This window comes from Rhincodon typus, chromosome 13, assembly GCF_021869965.1.
Source record: "Rhincodon typus isolate 14 chromosome 13, sRhiTyp1.1, whole genome shotgun sequence".
NCBI classification, from domain to species: Eukaryota; Metazoa; Chordata; class Chondrichthyes; order Orectolobiformes; family Rhincodontidae; genus Rhincodon; species Rhincodon typus.
Window position 1 is genome coordinate 30,237,265 of NC_063344.1, and position 27,539 is coordinate 30,264,803.

At 41.3% G+C, this 27,539-nt stretch overlaps 1 protein-coding gene across 3 annotated transcripts in view; it reads right to left on the reverse strand.

Annotated features, from left to right (window-relative positions):
• Positions 1-27,539, reverse strand: part of LOC109932882 (endothelin-converting enzyme 2-like) — a 153,417-nt gene that overhangs the window by 80,085 nt on the left and 45,793 nt on the right. The window contains exons 1-3 of one of the 3 annotated variants that reach the window (XM_048604273.1): positions 17,691-17,872; positions 11,637-11,723; positions 6,708-6,852 (exon numbers count right to left, since the gene is read on the reverse strand). In XM_048604273.1, coding sequence (XP_048460230.1) covers positions 6,708-6,852; positions 11,637-11,723 — 232 coding nt within the window. In that variant the 5' untranslated portion in view covers positions 17,691-17,872. Of the gene's footprint in view, positions 1-6,707; positions 6,853-11,636; positions 11,724-16,289; positions 16,649-17,690; positions 17,873-27,539 lie in introns of those variants that run through there. The other 2 variants (XM_048604272.1, XM_048604271.1) reach the window with 2 other exon arrangements.

Consider the following 27,539-nt stretch of genomic DNA (forward strand, 5'->3'; position numbering starts at 1 on the left):
CTAGGACTGCCATAGTGTTAACGGTTTGGATGGGGAGGAATTAAGTGTGTTCAAGAAATTTTTCTTTATCAATGCATAGACATATCTACTAGAGCGGCAGCAGCGCGAGCCAGGGTGCCGACGGGAAGGTAAGGTTGTTTTTTTCCCTGTATAAAAACTTACCTTGTGCAGCAGCGGCCTTCTTGTTTTCAGCGGTGGGTGTGTGGAGAGAACACGAGCCAGGAAGAAACAGATAAATTCGGGCATTGGCTAAACCCGAAACACTACATATGTAGTGTCTCCCACCCATCCTCCTCCTCTAACCAAAAAAAAAGACTGCGTGGAGGGTTGGGAAGGTAAGGCTTTTTTTTTATTCTTCTGGAAATCTAGAGTAGAGGGAATGGAAGCTAGGGCAGTTGCATGCTCCTCTTGCAGGATGTGAGGGGTAAGGGTCACTGCTGGTGTCCCCTCTGACTTCACCTGCGAGAAGTGCACCTGACTCCAGCTCCTCAAAAACCGTGTTAGGGAACTGCAGCTGGAGCTGGAAGAACTCCGGATCATTCGGGAGGCTGAGGGGGTGATAGAGAGGAGTTTTGAGGAGGTGGTCACACCCAAGGTACAGGAAAAAGGTAGCTGTCAAGAAGCGGAAAGGGAACAGGCAGACAGTGCAGGGATCCCCTGTGGCCATTCCCCTCAATAATAAGTATACCGCTTTGGATACTGCTGGGGGGGACGACCTACCAGGGGAAGGCCATAGTGGACAGATCTCTGGCACTGAGCCTGGCCCTGTGGCATAGAAGGGAAGGGGGCAGAATAGGAGAGCAATTGTAGTGGGGGATTCAATAGTAAGAGGCACAGACAGGCGGTTCTGTGGACGCAAACGAGATGAATGGATGGTATGTTGCCTCCCGGGTGCCAGGGTCCGTGATGTCTCGGATCGTGTCTTCAAGATCCTTAGTGGGGAGGGTGAGCAACCAGCAGTCATGGTACGCATCAGTACCAATGACATAGGTAGAAAAAGGCCAGACAATGTGAAAAACGATTACAGGGAGTTAGGTTGGAAGCTGAAGTCCAGGACAAACAGGGTAGTTATCTCTGGATTACTACTAGTGCCACATGATAACGAGGTAAGAAATAGGGAGAGAGTGCAGCTAAACACGTGGCTACAGGGCTGGTGTAGGAGGGAGGGCTTCCATTATGTAGATAATTGGAGCACATTCTGGGGAAGGTGGGACCTGTACAGTAAGGACGGGTTGCACGTGAACGAGAAGGGCACAAATATCCTGGGAGGGCGGTTTGCTCAAGTTATATGGGATGGTTTAAACTAGATTGGCAGGGGGTGGGGAACCGGATTTGTAATTCAGAGGATGAGGTATTCAGCCTTCCAGCAGACACAACAGGGAGTGAGGTTGTTAATAAAGAAATGCGGTCGATGGAGCGTAATTGTGGACACAGAAATGGTTTGAGGTGTGTATACTTCAATGCTAGAAGTATCAGAAATAAGGTGGATGAACTTAGAGAATGGGTCAGTACTTGGAACTACGATGTTGTGGCCATTACGGAAACTTGGGTAACTCAGGGACAGGAATGGTTGTTGGACGTTCTGGGATTTAGATGCTTTAAAAGAAATAGGGAGGGTGGAAAAAGAGGCGGGGGAGTGGCATTGCTAATCAGAGCTAGTATAGCAGCTACTGAAAGGCAGTTTGAGAATGATATGTCTACAGAGTCAGTTTGGGTTGAGGTCCAGAACAAGAAAGGAGCAGTCACATTGTTGGGGGTTTTTTACAGACCCTCTAATAGTTGCAGCGAAGTGGAGGAGCGGATTGGGAGGCAGATACTGGAAAGGTGCAGAAGTCACAGGGTTGTAGTCATGGGTGACTTCAACTTTCCAAATATTGATTGGAAACATTTTAGTTGTAATATTTTAGATGGAGAGGATTTTGTCCAGTGCGTTCAGGAAGGATTCCTGATACAGTATGTAGATAGACCAACACGAGGAGAGGCCACTTTGGATTTGGTGCTTGGCAATGAACTGGGCCAAGTGTTAGACCTGTTAGTAGGAGAGCATTTTGGCGGTAGCGATCATAACTCTGTTATTTTTACAACAGTCATGGAAAAGGATAGGTACATACAGCAGGGTAAGGTTGATACTTGGGGGAAGGGTAATAACAATTCCGTTGAGCAAGAACGGGGTAACATAAAATGGGAACAGATACTGTCAGGGAAGAGCACTACTGAGATGTGGAGATTGTTTAAGGAATGCATACTGCGTGTGCTCGATATGTTTGTCCCTAGCAGGCAGGGAAGATGCGGTCGACTGAGGGAGCCTTGGTTCTCAACAGAGGTCGAACAACTGGTTAAGAGGAAGAAGGATGCTTATGTAAGGTTTAGGAAACAAGGAACAGAAAAGACTCTAGAGGGATACAAGTTATCCAGGAACGAGCTGAAGAAAGGGCTTAGGAGAACTATAAAGGGGCATGAGAAAACCTTGGCAGATAGGATCAAGGAAAATTCCAAGGCTTTTTACACGTATGTGAGGAATAAGAGAATGACCAGAGAAAGGGTAGGGCCAATCAAGGATTGTAAAGGGAATTTGTGCACGGACCCTAAAGAGATAGGAGAGGCCCTTAATGAATACTTTTCTTCGGTATTCACAACTGAGAGGGACCTAGTTGTAGAGGAGGACAGTGTGAAACAGGCAGGTAGGCTAGAGGAGGTCGCTGTTAATAAGGAAGATGTGCTAGAAATTTTGAGGAAGTTGAAGATAGATAAGTGCCCGGGACCTGATGGGATTTATCCAAGGATTCTATGGGAAGCGAGGGAAGAGATCGCAGGGCCTTTGGTGATGATCTTTTTGTCCTCACTGTCCAAGGGTATAGTGCCAGAAGATTGGAGAGAGGCAAACGTCATGCCCTTGTTCAAAAAAGGGAATAAGGATAACCCCGGAGATTACAGGCCAGTTAGTCTTACATCAGTGGTGGGCAAATTATTGGAAAGGGCTCTGAGATAGGATTTATGATCACTTGGAAAGGCACAGTTTGATTCGTGATAGTCAGCATGGATTTGTGAGGGGTAGATCATGCCTCACAAACCTTACTGAATTCTTTGAAGAGGTGACCAAACACATGGATGAAGGTAGAGCAGTGGATGTGGCATACATGGATTTAAGTAAGGCGTTTGATAAGGTTCCCCATGGTAGGCTCATGCAGAAGGAAAGGAGGCATGGGATAGGGGGAAATGTGGCAGATTGAATTCAGAATCGGCTGACCCTTAGAAGACAAAGGGTGGTAGTGGACGGAAAATATTCAATATGGTGCTCAGTTACAAGTGGTGTACCACAAGGATCTGTTCTGGGTCCTCCTTCTATTTGTGATTTTCGTAAATGATTTGGATGAAGGAGTGGAAAGGTGGATTAGTAAGTTCGCGGACGATACGAAGGTGGGTTGCGTTGTGGACTGTGTGGAGGGCTGTTCTCGGTTACAAAGGGACATTGATAGGATGCAGAGCTGGGCTGAGAAGTGGCAGACGGCGTTTAACCCTGAAAAGTGTGAGGTGATTCATTTTTGAAGATAAAACTTGAAAGCAGAATACAGGGTTAACGGAAAGATTCTTGGCAGTGTGGAGGAGCAGAGGGATCTTGGGGTTCATGTCCACAGTTCCCTGAAAGCTGCCACCCAGGTGGATAGAGTTGTTAAGATGGCGTATGGTGTGTTAGCTTTCATTAATAGAGGGATTGAGTTCAAGAGCTGTGAAGTTATGCTCCAGCGATACAAAACCCTGGTTCGGCCACATTTGGAGTATTGTGTCCAGTTCTGGTCGCCTCATTACAGGAAAGATGTGGAAGCATTGGAAAAGGTGCAGAGGAGATTTACCAGGATGTTGCCTGGAATGAAGCGAAGGTCTTACGAGGAAAGGTTGAGAGAGCTAGGGCTTTTCTCTTTAGAACGATGAAGGATGAGAGGTGACTTGACAGAGGTGTACAAAATGATCAGAGCTATAGATAGAGTGGACAGCCAGAGACTTTTTCCTAGGGTGGAGGTAGCTATTACGAGGGGGCATAGTTTTAAAGTGAGTGGAGGTAGATGTAGGGGAGACGTCAGAGGTAGGTTCTTTACACAGAGAGTGGTCGGGGCGTGGAATGCATTGCCGGAGAGGGTAGTGGAGTCGGCCTCATTAGGAGCATTTAAGCGGATATTAGATAGGCATATGGATGATAGTATAAGGTAGGGTGGAGGGTAGATAGACCTTAGGATTAGGGTAAAAGGTCGGCATGACATCGTGGGCTGAAGGGCCTGTACTGTGCTGTACTGTTCTATGTTCTAAACCTCGATCTTCACATGGGAAATAAGACACAGCAAGCGAATGAGGTGTTAGTGGAGGAGTATTTTGGAATGTGCCACCATATTTCTATTAGTTTTAGAAAAGGATAGGCCTGGTCCACAAGTTAAAGTTCTAAATTGGAGCAAGGCCAATTTTGACAGTATTAGACAGGAACTTTCAAAAGTTGACGGGGAAAGGCTGCTCAAAGGTAAAGGGATGACTGGCAAATGGGAAGCTTTCAAAAGTGAGATAACAAGAGTTCAGGGATAGTGTGTTTATGTTAGTCTGGTAGGAGTAGGGAACACTGAATGACTAGATATTTGTGGCTCTGGTCAAGAAAAAGGACGCATATAACAGGCATGGACAGCTGGGATCAAGTAAATCACTTGAGGAGTATAGGGTGAGTAGAAGTACACTTAAGAGGGAAAATAGAAAGGCAAAAATGAGACATGAGATAGCTCTGGCAGGTAAGGTTAAGGAGAATCCAAAGCGTGACAATGCTGTCACTTTAAAAAAAGATTATTTTGTCCTGGGTTTTTTTGAAGAGAGATTGCAAAGGCAGAGGTACTGAACTGGCGAGGGAGCCAGCCTGAATCAATAGTGTTTTTTTAAAAGAGTTTAACAATGGAAGGGAAGTGGCCAGTTCTCCCAGTTCAAGTTGTAGTATTTTTTTTAGCTGTAGCAGTCACAAGATGTGTGATTATCAGAAAGGTTGCAAGCTTCAGTAAAGGATTCCTAACTAACTTTCTCTGAAATCTCTTTGGACATTGTTCCCTCCTGCCTGTAAGAATCTGTGTTTCAATTTACCTTTTTTGCCCAGAGGTGTGTTTATGGGATTTTATTATATTGGAACAGTTAATTCGTTGAGTTACTGTATCGAGCATTCGGTTAAGTTTTCTAATAGTTAAGTTATTCTAACTTCTGCTTTCTTTTGTTCGTGTTTTAACTGTAGCATTTAAATAAACTGCATTTTGCTTAAAGTTGAGTGGTTTGACCTGTTGCATCACACCTGGAACACTCACTTCACAGCTACCTTTACAATAAGAAAAATTTAGGGTTTAGGCTATCTTCTTAAAATACTTTGAGGGGTTCTGGCCTGGTCCATAACAAAAGAGATTCTACAATTAAATCAAAGGCAAAAGAATAACTAGGGAGAGAGTAGGGCCCCTTAAAGATCAAGGAGGCCATCCTGTGTGCAACCACAGGAGATGGGTTAGATACTAAACAAATATTTCATGGCAGTATTTACTGTGGAGAAAGACATGGAAGCTAGGGAACTTAGAGGAATAAATAGTGATGCCTTGAAAAGAGTCCACATGACAAAACAGGAGGTTCTGGAGGTCTTAAAACACAAAGATAAATGCTCGCGACCTGACCAGATGTATCACAGGATATTGTGGGAAGCTAGGGAAGAAATTGCGGGGCCCGTAGCAGAGACACTTGTATCGTCAGCAGCCATGGGTGAAGTGCCAGAAGACTGGAGGATGGCTGATGTTGTGCCATTATTTAAGAAAGGCTGTAAAGAAAAGCCAGGGATCTACACAACCAGTGAGCCTGATATAAGTGGCGGGTAAACTGTTGAAGAGGATTCTGAAAGAGGATTAACATACATTTGGAGAGGCAAGGGCTGATTAAGGATAGTCAGCATGGCTTTGTGCGTGGGAAACAGTGTCTCACAAACTCAATTAAGTTTTGTTTTAAAGAGGTGACCAAGAAGACAGAGCGGTAGACATTGACTACATGGACTTTAGTAAGGCCTCTGCCAAGTTAGACTGGTATGGTAGACTGGTTAGCAATGTTAGGTCACATGGGATCCAAGGAAAGCTAGCCAACTGGATACAAAATTGGCTTGATGGTAGCAGACAGAGGGTGGTGGTAGAGCGTGATCTTGAGGCTACTAAGTGTTTAAAGTAAAAAGCCGTTTTACAGCAATTCTCATATCAATGATAATTGACAGAAATCTACACCTACCCTCTAGACAACCTCATGGCTCATTTCAAAGAGGAGCAGAGGAGTTCCACTGGTATACTTGAAAAGTAATGTTTCAACCAAATGCTAAAATTGATCATCTCGGCATATCTCTCATTGCTAACTGTGTTGTGCTTAAATTTGTTGCCATATTTCCAACATTAAAACAATAAATACACTTCAAAACTACTTCAGTGACATTTCAGAATGTCCCAAAAGTTGCCCCAAATAATATTTAGGTGCAAGTTCAGGATTTTAAAGTACTTTTGCTTTTTACAGAAGTCTAGGATCTTTAAAAAGGATGAAGAATATCAAGAGTAGATAAAACGAATGAGAAACTAAGAAGTATTTTCAATATACAGAAACAAATAGTTTGTCATTCAAATGAATAATCAGATAAAACTAAATCTACACTGATGGGTTACCCAATTTTAGCTTACCTTGGGTATTCTTTATTACCAGAGTAACAATACAACCAATCAGGGCCATAACTACAACCAAGAGGACTGCTAACAGGGTCAGTTCCAACTGTGTTATCGTTCCAATGGATCCCAAAGAAAGTGATTTACCTTTTCTGAAGCCAACCTGTTGAAAATACAATTAGAAATTTCAAGACAAATTTTCCTTTCAATATAAATTGAGTCGGTTTCTTATCAACATGCCTTGAACAACAGAAACATTAAGACTAAACATTATGATAATTTAAACCAAAAATTACACTGTGAAAAACATACTGCATCCTTCTATTTGCCAGTGATAAGAAAGCCCACACTGAAGTAATTTCTTTAATGAGATTTATCCATCTGAATTTGCGCACTAGGAAACCTTCTGCGTAGGTTTGGGACCAAAAGGGGAAAATTAAAAACTACAATATGAAAACTATTTGACTGACCACAGATTTCCATGTGGTTTGTTTCAAATCTATACCAAAAACAATTAACAAAATACATTATTACTTTCAAAGGGGCAAAGTCTGTCAAAATTGCAGGTTTATAAGCTTAAATCCCTCTACTGCTCAGATTGTGTATTCAAATACAGATACAATGTCAAGACGGGCAAGAAGAAATCACTCTTATTAAAGCCTAATTATTTCAAAATTGTGTACGTTTATGTTTGAGTTAGCTCTTTCTTTCATTTCATCAAAAATGTACTTAATTTTCTATGAGATGACTCAATTTGAAATTTTGTGCTTGTTATGAAAGCTTCAAATATTTATCTGAACTAATGCATGTACCATTAAAATCATTAATATTTTTAAATTCATTCTTGGGATGTGAGTATCACTGGCATTTATTATCCGTCCCTAATTGCCCTTGATCAGATGATGATGGTGTCTTTTAATACTACAGTGCATTTGACTCTGGTATACCCACAATGCAGGTTGTTAGAGTCAAAGAAGTTCTCGTATCTTTACCATTCAGTCAGTAATTTACATTCAATGACACAATACTAATTTACCGAGAAACATGACTGGACCTTTAACTATTTCAAGGAATTTTCAGAAAGCCTCCCACCTTTTACCCTACAGAAAGTTAATGTGATCCATAATTCTACTGTCCATGTCCTAACATGCACCGAGTCCCATTCATCCAATAGAAGGTTGTTGTTAAACAGTGCCTCAATTTTTAAATTCTCATATCTTTGTTTACAATAACTCCAAGGCATCTTCCTTCCCTATCGCTATAATCAGCTCCAGTTCCACCACCTTCTGCTTTCCTCTAACCCTAGCCTCTTGGGCATTTCCCAGGTTTAATTGCTGCAGTACTAATGACAATGTCTTCAGCTGCTTTGGCACTAAGCTCGAGATATGCTCCTTAAATTTCCCTACTGCTTTTTCCTCCTTTGAAACACTCCTTAACACTTTTGTCTTCAGCTAAACTGTTGCCCAACTGCCTTCATCACACCTTACCCGGCTTGGCATAAAATTTTGCTTTATAATAATCCTACTAAGCACCCTGACTTGTTTTATGATGTCTATTTTACATCAAATTTCAACCCATTCTGTAGTGCGTTAAGTTCACAGAACTAAAATGTCTGTTTAGGGGAGGGTGATGGCCTAGTGGTATTTATGCTAGACTATAAATCTTGGTAATGCTCTGGGCATCTAGGCTTCAATCCTGCCAAGGCAGATATTGGAATTTGAATTCAATTAAAAAATCTGAAATTAAGAGTCTAACAATGACCATGAAACCATTGCTGTTAGAAAAAACCCAAGTTCACTAATATCTTCTAGAAAAGGTAACTGCTGTCCTTACCTGATCTGTTCAACATGTGACTCCAGACCCAGAGCAACATGGTTGACTCTTAAAGGCCCTCTGGACAATTGTGGATGGGCAATAAATGTTGGCCTAGCCAGTGAAGCCAACATCCCAGGAATGAATGAAAAACAAGCACTTATTTTAAGTGTTATAATCATCAATGGTCTCATAGAGGCATAGAATCACACGGTCATGGAGATGTACAGCAGGAAAACAGACCCTTCAGTCCAACTAAACCGTACTGACCAGATATCCTAAATAAATCTAGCCCCATTTGCCAGCATTTGGCCCACGTGTCTAAACCCTTCCTAGTCACATACCCATCCAGATGCCTTTTAAGTGTTGTAATTGTACCAGCCTCCACCATTTCCTCCGACAACTCATTCCATGCACGCACCAACCCCTGTGTGAAAATGTTGCCCTTTGGTCCCTTTTAAGTCTTTCCCCTCTCGCCCTTAAACCTACGCCCTTTAGTTGTGGACTCCATTACCCTGGGGAAAACACCTTGTTTATTTACCTTATCCATGCCCCTCATGATTTTATAAACCTCTATAAAGGTCACCCCTCAGCTTTTGACACTCCAGGGAAAATAGACCCAGCCTATTCAGCCTTGTCCTACAGCTTAAACCCTCCAACCCTGGCAACATCCTTGTAAAACTTTTCTGAACCTTTTCAAGTTTCACAACATCCTTCCTATAGCAGGGAGACCAGAATTGCATGCAGTATTCCAAAAGTGGCCTAACCAATGTCCTGTGCAGCTGCAACATGACCTCCCAATTCCCATACTCAATGCATTGATCAATAAACACAAGCATACCAAACGCCTTCATCACTATCCTATCTACCTGCAACTCCACTTTCAAGGAACTATGAACCTGCACTCCAAGGTCTCTTTGTTCAGCAACACTCTCCAGACCTTACCATTAAGTGTATAAGTCCTGCCCTGATTTGCTTTTCCAAAATGTACCACCTCACATTTATCTAAATTAAATTCCATCTGCCACTTCTCAGTCCATTGGCCCATATGATCAAGATCCTGTTGTACTGCGGTGTAATATTCTTCACTATCCACTACACCTCCAATTTTAGTGAGATCTGCAAACTTACTAACCATACCTCCTACGTTCACATCCAAATCGTTTGTATAAATGATGTAAAACAGCAGCCCCAACATCAATCCTTGTCGCACACCGTTGGTCACAGGCCTCCAGTCTGAAAAGCAATCCTCCACCACCATCCTCTGTCTTCTACCTTTGAGCCAGTTCTGTATCCAAATGGCTAGTTCTCCTTGGATTTCATGTGATTTAACCTTGCTAATCAGTCTACCATGAGGAACCTTGTCGAATGCCTTCTTGAAGTCCATATAGATCATGTCCACTGCTGTGCCCTCATCAATCCTCTTTGTTACTTCTTTAAAAATACTCAATTAAGTTACTGAGACACGATTTCCCACGCACAATGCCATGTTGACTACCCCAATCAGTCCTTGCCTTTCCAAATACATATAAAGTACATGATCATCATTACACTCTTAATTCCAAATTTTTTACTGAATTCAAATTCCACCAGCTGCCATGACAGAATTCACTCCTGGGACCCCCAGAACATTATCTAGATTAACAGTCTAACAATAATAGTACTAGGCCAGTACCTCCCCTCTAAACAGGCATTTTGGTGCTGTGCACCTAACCCACTAGGAAATGGACTGAGATTTGACATAAAACAGAACTGACTTATACTGTATATGTAATGGTAGGGTGCTTCACGAAATGTGACAAAAATACTTCACGTCCGCATCTTGTGTTCTTCTGAGACTGGAGCAGGCTATAACTGAATGTGCTGACACTGACTACAGAAGAAATATACCACATAGACTATTATAAATAGAAGCTGGACTATGTCATTTGGCCCATTGAGCCTGCTCCTCTATTCAATAAAATCATGGCTGATCTGACTGTGGTCTTAACTCCGCTTTCCTGTCAAACCTTCCTCCCACAATCGCTTGGGCAAAGAATTCCAAAGATTCCCAACTTCAGAATAAATTCCTCCTCATCTCAATCTTAAATGCTCAGGCATACAAGGCTATAGGCCAAGTGCTGAAAGATGAGATTAGAAAAGTTAGCTACTGGTTTTTGAAGGTCATAGACATGATAGGTGGAAGAGAATTTTCTTGTGCTGTCAACCTTGATGACTCTAAATGGGAGATCCTTTTTTTTAAAGCTGGGTCCCCTAATTCTAGATTTCCCTCAGGAAAGGAAATAACGTCTCAGCATCTACCCTTCAAATACCCTCCAAACCCTGATACATTTCAATAAGGCCACTCTCATCCTTCTAAACTCTAATAAGTATAGGCCCAACCTGTTCAATCTTTCCTCATTTAACATTCCTCATTCCTTTTGTCTCAAAGTATAATTAATTCCTTATGTACTAAATCTTCATGTAAACATAAATACCATATGTTGAACTCCAAAGCAGCAAAACAAGACTGCTTTTATGTTGAACATAAAGAAAATGTCCCAGTACGCTGTTCATCCAGAACTACAAAGGACCAGTTCCATGTTTTCAGCAGAGAACACAATTCTCAAAGGGTATACGGTGAGGGATCTTAAAGCTTCAGTTCAAACTCAGCTTTAAAAACACAAGCATATCAACAACCTGCCCAATTTCAGATGTAGATAAGCAAGCAGTTCAAAATGACTCACTTTTCAAAATGTGAACACTATAGAAAAAACTCAAATATCTGAGCAGTTAGATTTTGTTTATGGGGAAGCAAAATAAATTTTACTGTTAACTCTCCTCATGAAACTACTTTAATCAGGACTATTCCATCAGACATCACAATGAAGAAATTGTTAGTCACTATCTTTAAAAAAACCAAAAAGAAAATGGATAAACAAAGGATACAATGTGGCTGTTCTTGATTATGCTGTCGCAGTAACTGCACTTTCCTGTGCACATTGTTACTAAATAAACTGGGTTGACATGCACACCATATCATGAAACAACTTCCTAAACATTCATCATGTATACAAATAAAGGAAATGAGTATTAGGTTAGACAAGAAACCATGATTTAATAAAAATATCAATTCAACTAGTCAATTCAACAAACCTCCACACTTTCTGGTGAGGCATTGCCATCTGTTGCTGATTCTGCAGGATCATCATCTTCAAAAGTTGCACGCTTATAGTTTGACATCTGTGTGGTTAAGAAAAGAAATTCGTCAGTTAAAGGTAAGTAACTTGTAGCCACTAGAAACATATATTGGCTTCATTATTTTGTGGAACCTATAAACAACATTCACAAGCATTGTAAAGCCTTGCAAACAAATGACTGTGAACATTAGAACAGAGTTGAATCAAAAATTCTTGTATTCATAAGAGTTTACTGTCAAAATCAAAAACAGTGCAGTCATGTAACACAACTGACTTCATCAATAGAAAGGGTTCCATTTCATCAATTTACAAGTTATCTGTGATGATGGGTGCTACAAGATAGAAGTCGGTGCCAGGTACCTTGGACAGAGTGTACCACATATTCATAGCATGCTATGCTCTACACAACTGGAGCAGGCAAACAGAGGATGTGATGGAGGCTAAAGAGCTGGGGGAGCAGCAGCAATTTTCTGAGGTGGAAGATGAGGGCATTAAGCAGGAAGGGCATTACCTAATGCACAGTAGAGTGCTGCAGCATCAAACACAAGAAGCCAAAGAGGACTTAATTGATAGCCAGTTACAGTTGATGAAAGTTGGATGCAGTGATCACTCACTAACTGCAACTTAGTTAGTGCTCAAAAGGCAAGCAGTCAATTTCAGTTCTGAGATGCAAATGCAACTCTGTTTTTTTTGTTCACTTTGCTAAATGAAAGTGAATGCTTTGAACCATTTCAAGGCTTTCTTTTATGTGATGGTCCCACATTGAACAAAAGACAAAATGCTGGAGGTACACTGGAAAGTAGGGAAAGACTACCATTAATTTAGACAGGGTTGTAATATAGGATGAGGCTAAGGACAGGGAAGCTGCATGGCTTGTTTCTTAATCAGCAACAGGTATAAGAATGTGCATTTGTACGTGCGATGAAGAATCAGCCCTACTGCTGTGTCCTAAGAAGCTTTGGTTTGCAGTTGCTCTCTCACTACATGTACAGTGAAGGGCAATTCCTGACTACCAAATCTCGACCAGGAAACAGTTGGGGTTTAAAGATGGCACCGGCATCAGAATCCCGGGATATCCTGGCAGTGACAGGCACTTGTGCCCATAGGTGGTGAGACAATTGGCCAAGCAGGAAACCATAGATAGAAAACTGGCTTGTTCATCAGAAGCAGAGACTGAGCATAAATGAGTCTTTTGATGGTTAATAAGATGTAACAAGCAGTGCCCCACAAAGATCAATTATGGGAATTCAATTGTTTAAAATTTATACAAATGATTTGGTTGAAAGGATAGAAGGCACAGTTGAAATTTTTGCTGATGGCACAAAGAGAGGAAGAAAAGTAAGTAAAGGGAAGTAAAGAGGACATAAGATGGCTACAAAGGGATATAGATAGATCAATGAGTGGACATAGATCTAGTAAATGAAGTATAGTACAGGAAATCATGAAATTATCCATTTTTGAGGAAGACTAAAAAGGCACACTTTCTGAATGGTGACAGATTGCAGAGCTTTGAGATACAGAGGGATCTGGGTGTTCTGGTGCATGAATCACAAAAGGCTAGTAGGCAGATACAGCAAATAATTATCATTTATTGTGTAATGAACAGAATCCAAAAATTGGGAGGTCACGCTTCAGTTGTACTACGAAGTACTGGTGAGACCACGTCTGGAGAACTGAGTACAGTATTGATCAGCTTATGAAGGATACAAATCAATCAGAATATAACTGGAGGAGGCAATGGAAATTCTTATGAGAAAAAGTTGGTATCTGCTCGAGTTTAGAATAATAAGAGGCAGTTTGATTGAAACACACATGATCCTGAGAGATCTTGACAGGATTGTTGTGGAGAGGATGCTTCCTCTTTTTTTTTATTAACCTATTTTTCTAACCAACATGCTCAGAGATATTATTACACGCCTCTGGAGCAGGTGCAATGCGAATCCAGGTCTCCCAGTCCAGGGGTAGGGACACTTCCATTGCACTATGTTATGGAAGAACCTCGAACTAGGGGTCACTGTTTAAAAATAATGTGTCACTCATTTAAAACAGAGATAGTTTTTTTTAAAACACAAAGAGTCATGAGGTAGTCTTTGCATATTTTTAAGGCGGAGGTGAAGAGATTTTTGGTGAGCCATGGTGTGATATGTTATCAGTGGTCAGCAGGCATGTGGATTTGAGATTACAATCAGACCACCAATCATTTTATTGAATGATTCTTTTGTTGATATGTGTGAAAATTCATTGTGAGAGAAGTTTGTGTGAATAAAGCCTGCTGAAACACTCAAAGTCCAGAAAGTGCTGAGATTAATATTGCAACCACACTTGTCCTTTCTGAAGATGATCACTCCAAACCTGTGTACAGTAGATTTGTATCTGTATAGATCCAATAACTAGCAAGAAAGGAAGTTCAGAACCTATTTTACCTAACAGCAACTTTCAATAGCCTTTGAATGCATCAAATGATAGCAATTGGGCTATCAGTTGTACAGTAAATCTTCTGAAGAGAAATACAACTTAATCTATACAAACTACACAACTGAATGCAAGTGCAAGCTTCTTTTTATAAAAGGATTTGAGAGTATTTGGAGTATGAAAGTTGAGTATTATGTAATGAAATTTCCTGTACCATTTTTATCAGCAGATGGTATTCCTCCATCTCCACTTAAATTACACCTCCACATTTAAACATTTTTAAATTAATGTTTATTTTAAAGCAGAGAGAGTTTGAATTTGTTTGGCCTGAAATTTGACATTGTAAGACATTCTATAAAGTAAATCAAACAAGTCGTAAGTCTTATATAACAACAGGCTCCAGCACGTTTTTTTCACAAGACTGTGCTTGTAAGAATGTTCTAGATCATGTAAGTCATAAATAATAGTAGGCTTACAAGATGATGAAACCTTCATTCTCTTTTCAAGGACATTTTTATGGGAGGAATCAAAAAGAGTAATTAATTTAACTCCTCACTCAAAGGAAAAAAAAGGTTTTAAGGAACAATTCCATAACTTTGATCTAGCCAATAGCCAATGTAGGCACAATTAGCTGAGGGGTTTTCTTTACCACACTAAACTGTAATGCTTAACTGTTCTATTTTCCTCTATATGTGGGACTTAAGAGCTTATGTTGCAGATTTCTCTGCACAAAAACCTTGCATTCATCTTAAAAGTAGAAAACAAATCCAAACCATTGCATCTCTGTGCAATTAGGTAGAAATGGAAGACATAGAATGATATATTATGCAGGGGCACGAAATTATCCTTCAACATAATTATCACCCATTACATTTTGTATATCTATACTTCAAGCCCTAAAACCCTTTAGGATCCCTGCATGCCTCTAATTCTGACCTCCAGCATCCCAAATATTAATTGTTCCACTTCTGGCCTTCAATTACCAAGGCCCTATACTCTTAAAATCCATCCCTAAAACATCTCAACTTATCTTTCTTCCTTGAAGATGTTCGTCAAGATCTATCTTTTTGACCAAGCATTGGTCAGCTACTTTCTACCTCCTTTTGTGGTTCATTGTCAAAATCTGTTCACTGATCCCCTGTTGAGTGCCTTGGTATTTTTTACTGTGTTAAAAGGTGCTCTATAAATGCAAGAGGTTGTGGCCCAACTTTGATCTAACTGTATTTTCTGGAATGCAGATGTTACAGGACCAGCCAAACATTATCATATCCATCTCTGTTCTTAGGTATTAGATAAAGTCACCTGTAGTCCTCCCAGACCATAGGGCTGCTCTCTCATTAGAGAAAGACAACTGGTGGTGGTTTACTGTCTGTGTGGTGTCAGCACATTCTCCCAGGGTCTGCGTGGGTTTCCTCCGGTTGCTGCAGTTTCCTACCACAGTCCAAAGATGTGCAAATTAGGTGGATTGTCCGTGCTATATTACCCATAATGTTCAGGAATGTGTAGATTAGGTGTGTTAGCCATGGGAAATGCAGGGTTACAGAGATAAGGTAGGGGGATGGGTCTAGGTGGGATGCTCTTTGAAGGGTTGGTGTCGACTCATTGGGCTGAATGGCCTGTTTCTACACTATGGGGATTCTATGAAGAATTCTATGATTTAACTTGAGGGTCACTACACCTCAGATGATGGGAGCGGTCGAGATGGAAAGTCCTTTATGGTAACCTCCAGCCACCGCTGTTGGGATCACTGTGCATAACAGACAAGTCTTCCAGCCAACTGAGCTAACCGATCCCCATCAAGCACAAAGATACTGAAAGACTGGACCAGGTGGACTACTGTGGGGTTGATGTTTTAGCTACTCTTTCCCACGAAACAGAAAACTCCAAAAGATTTTTTTGCTTCAAAAAGAAAACATCGCGCTTACCTATTGATATTGAAGCATCCACCCCAACCCACGCGTGTCACTAAACTATAAACCAATGCATCTGCCTTAAAAGCACCCCCAGCAAAATTAATGCGTGGAATTTGCAGTTGACTGTTTCGCAAACAAAACTAATAAAAACTTTTACAATTATCGTCGCAACACCAATGTCGGCAGCAGGACGAAAAGACTAAATACGATTGGAATTTCAGAGCACGAGATCGAAATACTAGTGAAATCGACCAAATTGATCCAAATGATTGCAAGTGTATTACCATAAGCGGTGCTACAAAACTTTCCTCCGTAGACAGCTGCATCCGGAACACTGTAAAAGCCCAGCAAGAACCGATTGACACGGCACAGCTGCTAATTAGCCTTTTCCCGCCGTCTTCATTGCTGGTTGTCAGGGCGGGCTCGCGGGAACAGTCACTGAGATGGTGGAAGTTTTCCGGACGACCAATTAAGCCAAATCCCTATTGTCGCGGCGAAGATAAGTCCCTTTCTCCCTACCGCATCAGCCCTCCCGAAAAATAAAAAGGCTAGCCGCTCGGTTTGTTGTGTGTGGGTGAGAGAGAGAGAGAGAGCAGAGCCGATCATTCGCTAATGCCAAGAACCTATCCACACGCCTGCAGACACTAACTGCATTCCACAAACATCCTTCCTGTTACCGCATGTTTACACAGAAGGGGGGGTAGAGAGGAGGAGGGGGAAACAACCTGTATGATCAGCGCCCAGGGCAGCCAATCGTCATCAAATGCTTCAGGAGCAATACCTTCGCATGCAGTAGCTGTCCCCCAAACTGGGGGGAGAGACTGAACAGAAAACATGGTACTTTAAACGTTCACAAATACAGATCCAGAGCTCGAAAGTGGCAGAAGAAGCAGAGAAATACAATACAGGCAACACGTTGATTTCTTTTCCTGATTCAGTTTTGTGACCTCGAGCTCGTCACAGTTCAGGGAATTTTTAAGATAAATAATGCGGCTGAGCCGCTGCTGGTGGGGTTTCCGATTTGGCGTCGGGGGCTCTTTATTGTTCCCCTTCCGTGGTTCATCGCCCCCAGGGAAGACCTTACACAAGAACTGTAAGGAACAAGTGCTTCGTGACTAAACATACGTGTGAGACCTTAAACACACTGGAAAATCCGTGCTTCGGGTCTCCCAGGAAACACGATAACGGGGTGCCCACTCTCCCGTTACCACTGAGGGAATCAGTACTCAGGGGAAACCAAGGCAAGACAAATATGGTTTATTTTTACAATCCATCTCTGTCTCATGATCTTTTGGGCTGCGCTGAATGCTGTGTCAAATAATGTTAATATTTTTCACACAAGCCCTGCTTTCCTTTTCAAAATGTCCTCAATTTTGTTTCTGACCGGCGCCTGTTCAAATGACAGTCTGTTGTGTTCATGCGAAGGCTCTAACCCCATGACAACTGTGCTTTATTATCATATAAAGGTGGCAAGTTCCCAGTCGCGGTTATAACCACTCTCGAAGAGAAGCGAAAAGAAAAAGCCAAGCTTCACTATGAGAAAAAGAAAATGTTGAAAGCAAAACAGCCAAATGTACCGTACTTCTGAAACAACGTATTCTTGTTTAATATCACTCACGCATTGATAATAAAATCTGTATAAAATTAATAAAATGGTCCCTATGACAGGTGATCGCTCCACTTACCGAACTGGTTCAGGAATTCTGGGTCCAAACAACGTTGCTGTTCTTGCTCCAGGTACTGACACGAAGGAATACTTACAAATTCCGCACAGCAGCTTTGTTTCGAAATAACTCAGCTGGCCCCAAAACATTATGGGTTTGGCTTGGCCCAATGCCTTTTACTAACTTGAGGCAAACAAAGAGAACCGAAAATCCTAATCCCGGCTCCTCAGACTCATCCAATGGGCTGCAAAGTGAAGGACAGCTCTCCAGAAACTGTCTCTCCTCTTAACGGGAGGATGCCCTCAAAACAGGAAAATACTGTTCTTTGTTCAGTCGAGTAATGAATGATTCAAAATGCACCACAAAATAAGTTCAAAACTATCTTTTGGACATCATGTCCATTAAAATTGTCCAACCTGGGAACCGAATTCAACCTGTTAGCATTTATGTCCTTATTGCATTATTTTTCTGTATACTTTACAAAGGAAGTTATTTGTGGATCAAAGTCTGTGTTAATGCTACAATCTCATAAATTTCATGCCCAGAATTGGTGCATTAATGCTAATAATAATTGAGTATAACTGTGCTTATTGTAGGAGTGGACGAGTATATAGTCCAGACTATTCACTACCAGGTTTATGGACCAGTTGAGTTTTCAGCCTGAAGAGAGGAAGTAGAAAAACACTGTGGATTGTACACAGACTGTGTCCACCATAAAGAAGGTACCATGAAGAATGGTACAATACCCAATACATCCCATGCAAAGAAAAACAATCAACTGGAGGGAGTTCTTCTCCCATCACGAACAAGATAATTAAATAAAAACTGAAAGCCTGCTGAGCTTTTCCAGCAAATTTGTTTTTGTTGTTGTTGAGAATAATTACATATATTAACTGCTCCATAAGATTCATAAAACATAGGAGCAGAAGTAGGCCATTTGACTCATTGCCACACAAGTAGATCTTGACTGATCTGATAACCCTCTAATTTCCTGCCTCAACCCCATAGCCTTGATCCTGTAAATGACCAAATCTGTCTCAGCTTTGAATACAAAAAACAATCCAATTTCAACAGCTCTCTGCAGTAAAGATTCAACACGCTCACTACCCTCTGAGATGATCCTCATCTTTGCCTCAAACAAGACAAAAGTACTGTGAATGCTGAAAAACAGAAATTGCTGGGAGAACAGTTCTGAAGAAGGGCCACTGAACCCAAAATGTTAACTCTGCTTTCTCTCTGTGGATGCTGCCAGACCCGCTAAGTTTTCCCAGCAACTTCTGTTTTTGTCTCATGTTTGTCTCAAATGGGTAGCCTCTTAATGTGAGATTATGTCTTCTAGTCCTCGATGCTTTCACAAGGGGAAACAACATTTCTATATCTAATCACGAACCCCCTTAAGAATTTTATATATTTCAATAAGGTCTCCCCTCATTCTTCTAAACTCCAATGAGTATAAGCCCAACCGACTCAACCTCTCCTCATAGAAAATACCTCCATACCTGGGAGCAACCTGGTGAACCTTCTCTGGACTGCCTCCTATGCCAGTATATCTTTCCTTAGATATGGGGACCGAAATTGTTCGTAGTATTCAAGATGTGACTAGTGCCTTGTATAATTTTAGAAAAACCTCCTTATTTTTATATTCCATTCCCTTTGAAATAAAGGCCAATAGTCCATTTGCCTATTACCCACTGAACATGTTTGGTAGCTTTTCGTGATTTATTTAGTCATTCATAGGATGTGAGCATCACTGGCTAGGACAGCATTAAAATCAGTTGCTAGTTGCCCTTGAGGAGGTGGTGGTGGTGAGCTGTCTTCTTGAACACCTAATTTATTTGCTGTAGATAGACCAAAATGCCATTAAAGAGTTCCAGAATTTTGACCCAGCAATGCTGAACAAATGGTGATATATTTCCAAGTCAGGATGGTGAGTGACTTGAAGGGGATTTGCAGGTATTAGTGTTTCCCTGTATCAACTGCCCTTTCTTTCCAGATGGTAGTGGTGGTGCGTTTGGAATGTGCTAGTAAAGAAATTGTGGGTGAATTTCTGCCATGTATCTTGTAGATAGCACATAACACTGCTAATGAGCATCAGTGATAGAGGGATTGAATGTTGCAGAAGTGATGCCAATCAAGCAGGCTGCTTTGTGTTGGATGGTATTGAGCTTCTTGAGTGTTGTTGGAGCAACACTCATCCAGGCAAGTGGAGAGTTTTCCATCATATTCCTGATATTACCTTGTAGCTGGGAATTCAGGAGGTGACATAGTCACTTTAAGATTGCTACCCTATGATCTGCTTTTGTAGCCACAGTATTTATAAATGTTTTCTAACCAACCTGCTCATGCATGTTCTTAAATACCTCTGCAACAGGTGAGACTTGAACTGAGGTCTTCTGGCTCAGAGGTAGGGACAGTTCCCTGTGCCACAAGAGCGCACAGCCACAGTATTTATATGGTGAGTCCAGTTCAATTTCAGGTCAATGGTAACTCTCAGAATGTTGATAGTGGGGGATTCAGTGATGGTTAGTTTCACTCTTGTTGGAGATGGTCATTGCCTGCCACTTGTGCAGCACAAATGTTTCTTAGACCATAAAAAAAATAGGCATAGAATTAGGCCATTTGACCCATCAAGTCTGCTATGGCTGATACGTTTCTTAACCCATTCTCCTGCCTTCTTCCTGCAGCCCTTGATCTTCTTGTTAATCAAAAACCTATCCATCTCTGGCTTAAATACACTCAATGACTTGGGCTCCACAGCCTTTTGCACCAATGAGTTCCACAGATTCACCACCCTCTGGCTGAAGAAATTCCTCCCCATCTCAGTTCTAAATGGTTGTCCCTTAGGGTCCTAGGCTGTGCCCTTGGATCCTAGTCTCCCCTACTGATGGAAACATCTTCTCCTAGTCCATTCATGCAGGCCTCTCAGTATTTTGTAAGTTTCAATCAGATACCCCCTAATCCTTCTAAACTCTATCGAGTACAGACACAGAGTCCTCAGTGCTCCTCATAAGACATGGGATCATCCTTGTAAACCGCCTCTGGACCCCTTCCAATGCCAGCACATCCTTCTCGCCCAAAACTCTTCACAATATTCCAAATGCAAGTCGGACTAGAGCCTTATACAGCCTCAGCAGTACAGCTCTGCTCTTGTATTCTAGCCTTCTTGAATGCTAACCCTGCAATTGCCTTCCTAACTGCCAACTGAACCTGCCTGTTAACCTTAAGGGAATGAACTAGGACTGCTGATTCCCTATTTGCTTCAAGTTTCTAAAGCCTTTCCTGTTTAGAAAATAGTCTATGCCTCTATGCTTCCTGCCAAAGTGCACTTTCCCATACTGTATTTCATCTGCCATTTATTTGCCCACTCACCTAGCCTCTCCAAGTCCTTCTGCAGTCTTCCCACTTCCTCGACACTATCTGTCCCTCCACCTATCTTTGTGTCAACCATATGTCAACCTAAACCTAGACATTGTCCAGGTCTTGCTGCTTTTGGATATGGACTATTTCAGTATCTGTGAAGTTGCAAATGGTGTTGAACATTGTTCAATGATCAGTAAACATCCCCACTTCTGACCTTACAATGGAGGGAAGGTCACTGATGAAGCAGCTGTAGATGGTTAGGTCAAGGACACACTCCTGTGGATGTCCTGAGCAGATGTCCTGGAGCTGAGATGACTGACCTCCACAACCTTAACTGTCTTCCTTTGTGCCAGATATGACTCCAACCAATAGAATGTTTCCCTTAATCCTGCGCTCCCCACCCCTCCAACTTTTCAATTGACTCCAGCTTTACCAAGTGAAGAAGGGTAGACAGGTATAAGGTTGCAGTAATGTAGTGTACAGAATGTTCTGGAGTACGATATGTGGGAGACAGCAAGCAACTTAGGCAAGCAGCTTGCTGAGATACATCCATATAAGGAAATAGTGTATTTCAGGTAGTTTAACTGCATATCCATAAGTGGGAACAATTAGCAATTAACTGAAGGAGTAGTCGTTATTTGTGTTTGACAAGAAGGACCCCTAGACCCCTAGGTTATTAGCATTGCACAATACAGTTAGCAGTTGCCTAGGATCCAGTGACCATCTGTATAGCTTGAGATAGTCATGCAGATATTAATCATAAGGGAAGGCTTCAGTGCTAGGAGCAGATGGCGGGAACAGATAAGCCCTGAAGATAACACAGAAGTGGAAATTCTGTTGAAATTAGAGGACTCAGCACCTCACAAGAAAATAAGCTGCATCCTGTCTTTGCAGTGAAGGATTGACTTATTGTTTATTTTATGCCAACATTGCATGTAAACATTGTGATGTGGAAATGTATGAATATGTTATTTTGAGTTGTAAACAACAGTGTCTTAGAGCTTGACTCTGAGGCCTCTCCCATGCCGCGTTGGTATAAGCTTAAATACAACACCTTGTTACAACCTACTCAGACTGAAGATTTGATTTGGCTAATGCCTTCCAACGCTAGGGCTCCCTGATGCCAAACTTGGCCCAAATCAGCCTTCATGTCAAAGCAGTCACTTTCATCTCACCACATGCACAAGGACCCCCAAATCCTGCTGTGCTGCAGCTTTCTTCAGTATCTCCCCATGTAATTAATATTGAGCTCTTCTATTCTTCCAGCCAAACTTCATATTTTCCTACATTACATGTATCTAACAAGTTTTCACCTACTCACTCAACCTGCCTATATCCTGTGTAGACTCTGTGAGCTGAATCTTACATTGTTTTAGTTAAATCTGAGTCGCAATAAGGTTCAGGCAGGGTTTTGTGTCACAAGTTCTAGCAAATTTGCTCACCCTTATACTCACTGCATTAAGTGCCTACCCTGCATCAAAGACATCTCTAGCATCCGATTTCCACTGTGTCTTACCATGTACCAATCCTGGAATAACTCACTACTCAGTGTATATTTGCTGAAACACTGCCATTCCTTGCCGTCTGTGAAAGGTCACACTGTACCTGGACAGGTATTGGCAATCCAGCGTTGCTCCCCACCAGCAATGTAATGACATAGCAGCCACAAAGTCATACATAGCTGACATGGCTGATAATCCCTCACATGTACAACTCCGTTCACTCACAAAACTGCTGGTTAACCACCAAGCCATACACTTTACCTGTACTTCTTAGAATTAATTACCCACCAACAAATTAAAATGAAGTTTGAGGGGGAACTAATGCACTCAAGACCCCTTACCTGTCTTTAGCTACATCCCATGTGAACACTGTTCAGCATTACCCTGTCCCTAACGCCCACTGGACACTCACAGCTTGTCATTGTGCAGGAGGGGACCATCATCATGTCAAGCAATTGGATAAATACAAACATGAACATGAGCTTTTATTTATACTAAGAAAAGGGGAATAGAAGTGAAGCCAACAGAGGAGTTTAGTGGCCCAAAGTAGCTGAGCTCTCTTATGGACAACCACAAACCTGGTGTAGGCATAGACAGCATAAACTTGCACCTCCCCATCAGTCAGGGATTGTATGATGGTGTCATGAGCAGTCCGTGCCTTCCACCCCTCCCCCACTGACTCCCAGTAACCAGCAGCAGGGCTCCTGGAACCTCAAATGCATGAAGTGCATGAGGGTGCTCCAGGGTGTAGGAATCATGACAGCTGCCATGATAGAATCATTATATTTAAATGATTATGAGGATTCAAACTTGTGGTGTTCACAGAGGACACCTAGAAGTGGAATGAATGGTTGTTTTCCTTTAACTGGCAATGGCTTTTTGTATTGTCATTGCTGTTACCTTCAACATATTAAGATGCCCAGGTTTAATTTGCAAGCATGTAGCTTCACATATTTGTTAGTGCAATGTCATGCCATCGAGCAAACTTGATTTGATTTGATTGTTGTCACGTGTACCTAGGTACAGTGAAAAGTTTTGTTTTGTTTTGCATGCAGCACAGGCAGATCAAAGATTGAACAGAGCAAGGAATACAAAGTTATGGCCGCAAAGAAGGTGCACAAAAAGCAAGACCAAATTAAATTTGAAATTTGAGAGGTCCATTCAGAAGTCTAATAACAGTGAGTTGGAAGAGATTATACTCTGGGTAGGAGGAGTCTTTGGTGATGTCAGCTGCCTTTCTGAGGCATCGAGAACTGTAGATGGAGTCAATGGTTGGAAGGTTGGCTTGCGTGATAGACCAGGCTGTGTTCACAACTCTGCAGTTTCTTACAGTCCTGGGTAAAGCAGTTGCCGTACCAAGCTGTGATGCATACAGATAGTGATGGTGCACCTATAAATCTCATGCTTTCAGCCATCAGACTGACATTTACTCTGCTCATCTTGTTCCAGCCACGTTCTAAGAACAATTTACATCGAGAGCAAGGAAGAAGTAATTTCAGGGAATGCAGATCGTGCTGAACACCATCAGCACTGGATCCAACCTGATCACCAGGTACTCCCCTGAGACTACATCTCCTTCATTAGCTTGCAATATCCTAACAAACCATTTCAACCCATTCCCTAATGTAGAGACACACCACTTTGAACTACATTTGACACAGTCTTCCCTGCCCCTTGAACTCCAGCATCACACTGTGTTGATGCCCACGAGCTCCTTTATCCTCCCCCTTCAGTCAATAACCTTCATTCCCATAAGGTAACATGTCTCCACTGCTTTTCCAAATTCTGCACATTGAACTAGAGATTCAGCCCCATCCTCATCACTGTCCTTATCGATAAGTGCCTCTGCTTCCCACCCAACCCCAAGCTTTGACTCGATCACCCATTCTGCCATAAAACTCCAAACAGGCCCTACAGACCCCCACTTTGATCAATCCTACAAGTTTAACAGTCTGAACCAAGATTGTATCAACTCCACACATGTGATCAACTTTGACAATCAGTCCCTGGACATGACTGCCCAGAGCCGAGACTGCTGTGTTCACGACTCCCTGACTAACCATATGTGATTCTCCTGACTACTTGTCCTGATCCTACAGGACTGATGAGCATTCCCTGGACTATACTGGGACAGATCCCCTAAATAAGCATCCAAAATGGATAAGTGACAGGGCTAATACCTCTGGACTGTACATGGGCTGTGTCCCTGCCTGACAGAACAGGGACTCCCTGACTGACAGGGGCCTCCATTGACTGTACTGAAGACTAAACCACACCATTTTCCAACAGGGCTATTTGATTGAATGTACAGGCAGTGAGGTGCTATGACAGTTGTGATGGGTTGGCAGATGCTAGATTGCAATGTCTGTAAATGAGGGAATGTGGCTGGAGCCCTTGGATCATACTCTGAGATGTTCTTGCCCAATGTCTAACATGGAAGCCATTCCGAACAAGCAGTAAGGTGAATCTGCCAAGTACACTTTCAGATTTCCTTGTTGGGTTTTCCTGATATCCATCCTTTTTGGCAAGTTTGGTTGCTAACAAGGAGTCTAAATATTAGTGAGGTGAGTTGTGGCACTAACAAGGAGTTTAAAAAGTGTTAACCCCCATCAACTGGCATCTTACACTTCCTAGAGAGAATCTTGCCATGCCACTTGTGAAATCACAGAAGATGGAACAAGATAATCTCAACATCAAGCTGGGTCTCTCTGCACTTGTCGCCTAATTCTGCCATAGAAAACATTGCTCAGACGCTTACAAGATTCTACGCTTTGGCTAGTCCTCAGTGATTGTGTTGCCACCTATTTTTTTGTCATCCTCAAACAGACAATAGTACATTAATTTACATCATCCAAGTCATTAATTTATATAGTAAATAATTGTGTTACAGCCACTCCACAAGTTATAAATTGCCATCCTGAAAATGCCCCCTTTATTCCAAATCACTGTCTTCTATTAGTTAGCCAAACATCTAGGCTTTGTAATATACTCATCCGAACAGCATAGGTGGCTTTCGTGTAACTAGTCTCATGTGTAGTACCTTATTTAACGTCTCTTGAAAATCCTTTATCCATCCTGCTTATTACCTCCTCATTAAATTCCCAATGGATTTTCGGGCATGATTTCCCCTTTATGAAGTCATGTTGACTCTGCTTGATTATATTATGTATTTCTAAATGCTCTACTATTACATCCTTTATAATAGACTCCATATTTTCCCAATTACAGTTATTAAGTTAAATAGCCCATGGTTACTATTTTCTTTTTGTCTCTTACTAAATAAGGGTGTTACATTGGCAGTTTTCCAATCTTCTAGGAATTTACCAGAATCTAAGGATTCTTGGAAGATTGCTACCGGTGTATCCATTATCCTGGTATCTACTTTTTCTAAAATTCTAGGATGAAGCCCATTAGGTCCAGGGGGCTTATTGGCCTTTAATCCCATTAGCTTCCCTGGTACGTGTTCTCTAATGACAGTTATTGTGTTTATTTGGCCTATCTCCTTTAGTTCCTTGATTATTTCATTATTTCAGAATGCTATTAATGTCTTCTACTGAGAAGACTAGTGAATATTATTTATTCAATTGCTCTGTCATTTCTGAGTTCTCCATTATTATTTCTCTAGCCTCATTCTCAAGGGGGCTTATGCTTACACTGGTCTCTCTCTTCCATTTTATACATTTAATGAAGCTCTTACTGTCTGTTTCTATGTTACTTACTCATTTGCCCTCAGAATTTATTTTCCCACTCCTTTGGTTTATCACTAATTTTTGCCACATTTATATTTCTTTTCTTTCAATTTGACTTCAAGTAACTTTCTTGGTTAACCATGGTTGGTTTATCCCCTTCCTAGAATCCTTCTTCTTCACTAGGATATATCTTTGTTCTGAGAACTGTCCTCTGATGTGAACCATGACAGTACATGTAGCTTTTAAGGTTCACTATCACCTGTATGTTCTACAACAAAACAAACAATAACATCTTATTCAGTATTCTAAGTACAAGAAATAACATATACAACATTACCTTAACATTTAACAAACTTCATCCTGACAAGGTTACAACAGCAAAGTGTTGTACAAATACATGATCTCTTTCAGACTGAAAAACCAATTTATATTTATACAGCGCCTTCATTTTAAAAAATTCCAAGATGTTTGAAGATTAATACATTATATTTGGTTGACAAACTATTTTCACTACAGGTACCAAGTGAGCAATTAGAAGTATTTGTAGAAACACAGAAACATTATTTACCCTTAGACTATGGAATTAAGATTGTGGATTAAAACCCGCAGCCTTGTGCTTTGTCAATAAACTGTTATTTCTGTGACTCTCAAGGTATTAGTTTACTGAAACTGCTTTGGGTTATACAACATTAATTTGAACAAACTATTAGGAACCGAAAAAGTTATTTTCTTGTAATATTTCAGTAAAATGATGCAGTCCACAAGGGAGTATATTTCTGTAAAAGGAAGATTATCAGCAGATATACTAAATATTTACAACATATAAAAATGATGCATATGTACTCTCTTATGCTTGTCATCTCATACCCTTAATAATAATTTAAGCCTTTGTCAATTCCTGTCCAAAATATTGAAAAAGGTTTTAAATTTAAAGCCACCCTTTAGCTCTAGTAAACAAGTGCCAAACCTCCATATCTTGCATGAGGATTTCTTATACCAGAGGACCATTGGTAAGAATCTGCCACATTTTTGTCATCCACGCCAGAAATTTGGGCCTGAATTCCTTTATGGAACCTTCTGCCTTTTCTAATTTTCTGAGCACTGAATTCACCTAACCTAAAACTACATACAATCCAGGATGGAACAGTCAAGAGTAATGTTGTACTAGTATTCTTTAAATGTGTCCACAGCAGCAATTAGGTAAGCATATAGTTTTGTTTAGAGAACAAATTGCCTTTTATGCTGGTTTTAGGGTTTGTGGCTGCTGCAGATAACCATAAAAATTGTAGAAATGTTTTTTAGGAGGGATATTTTCTGCC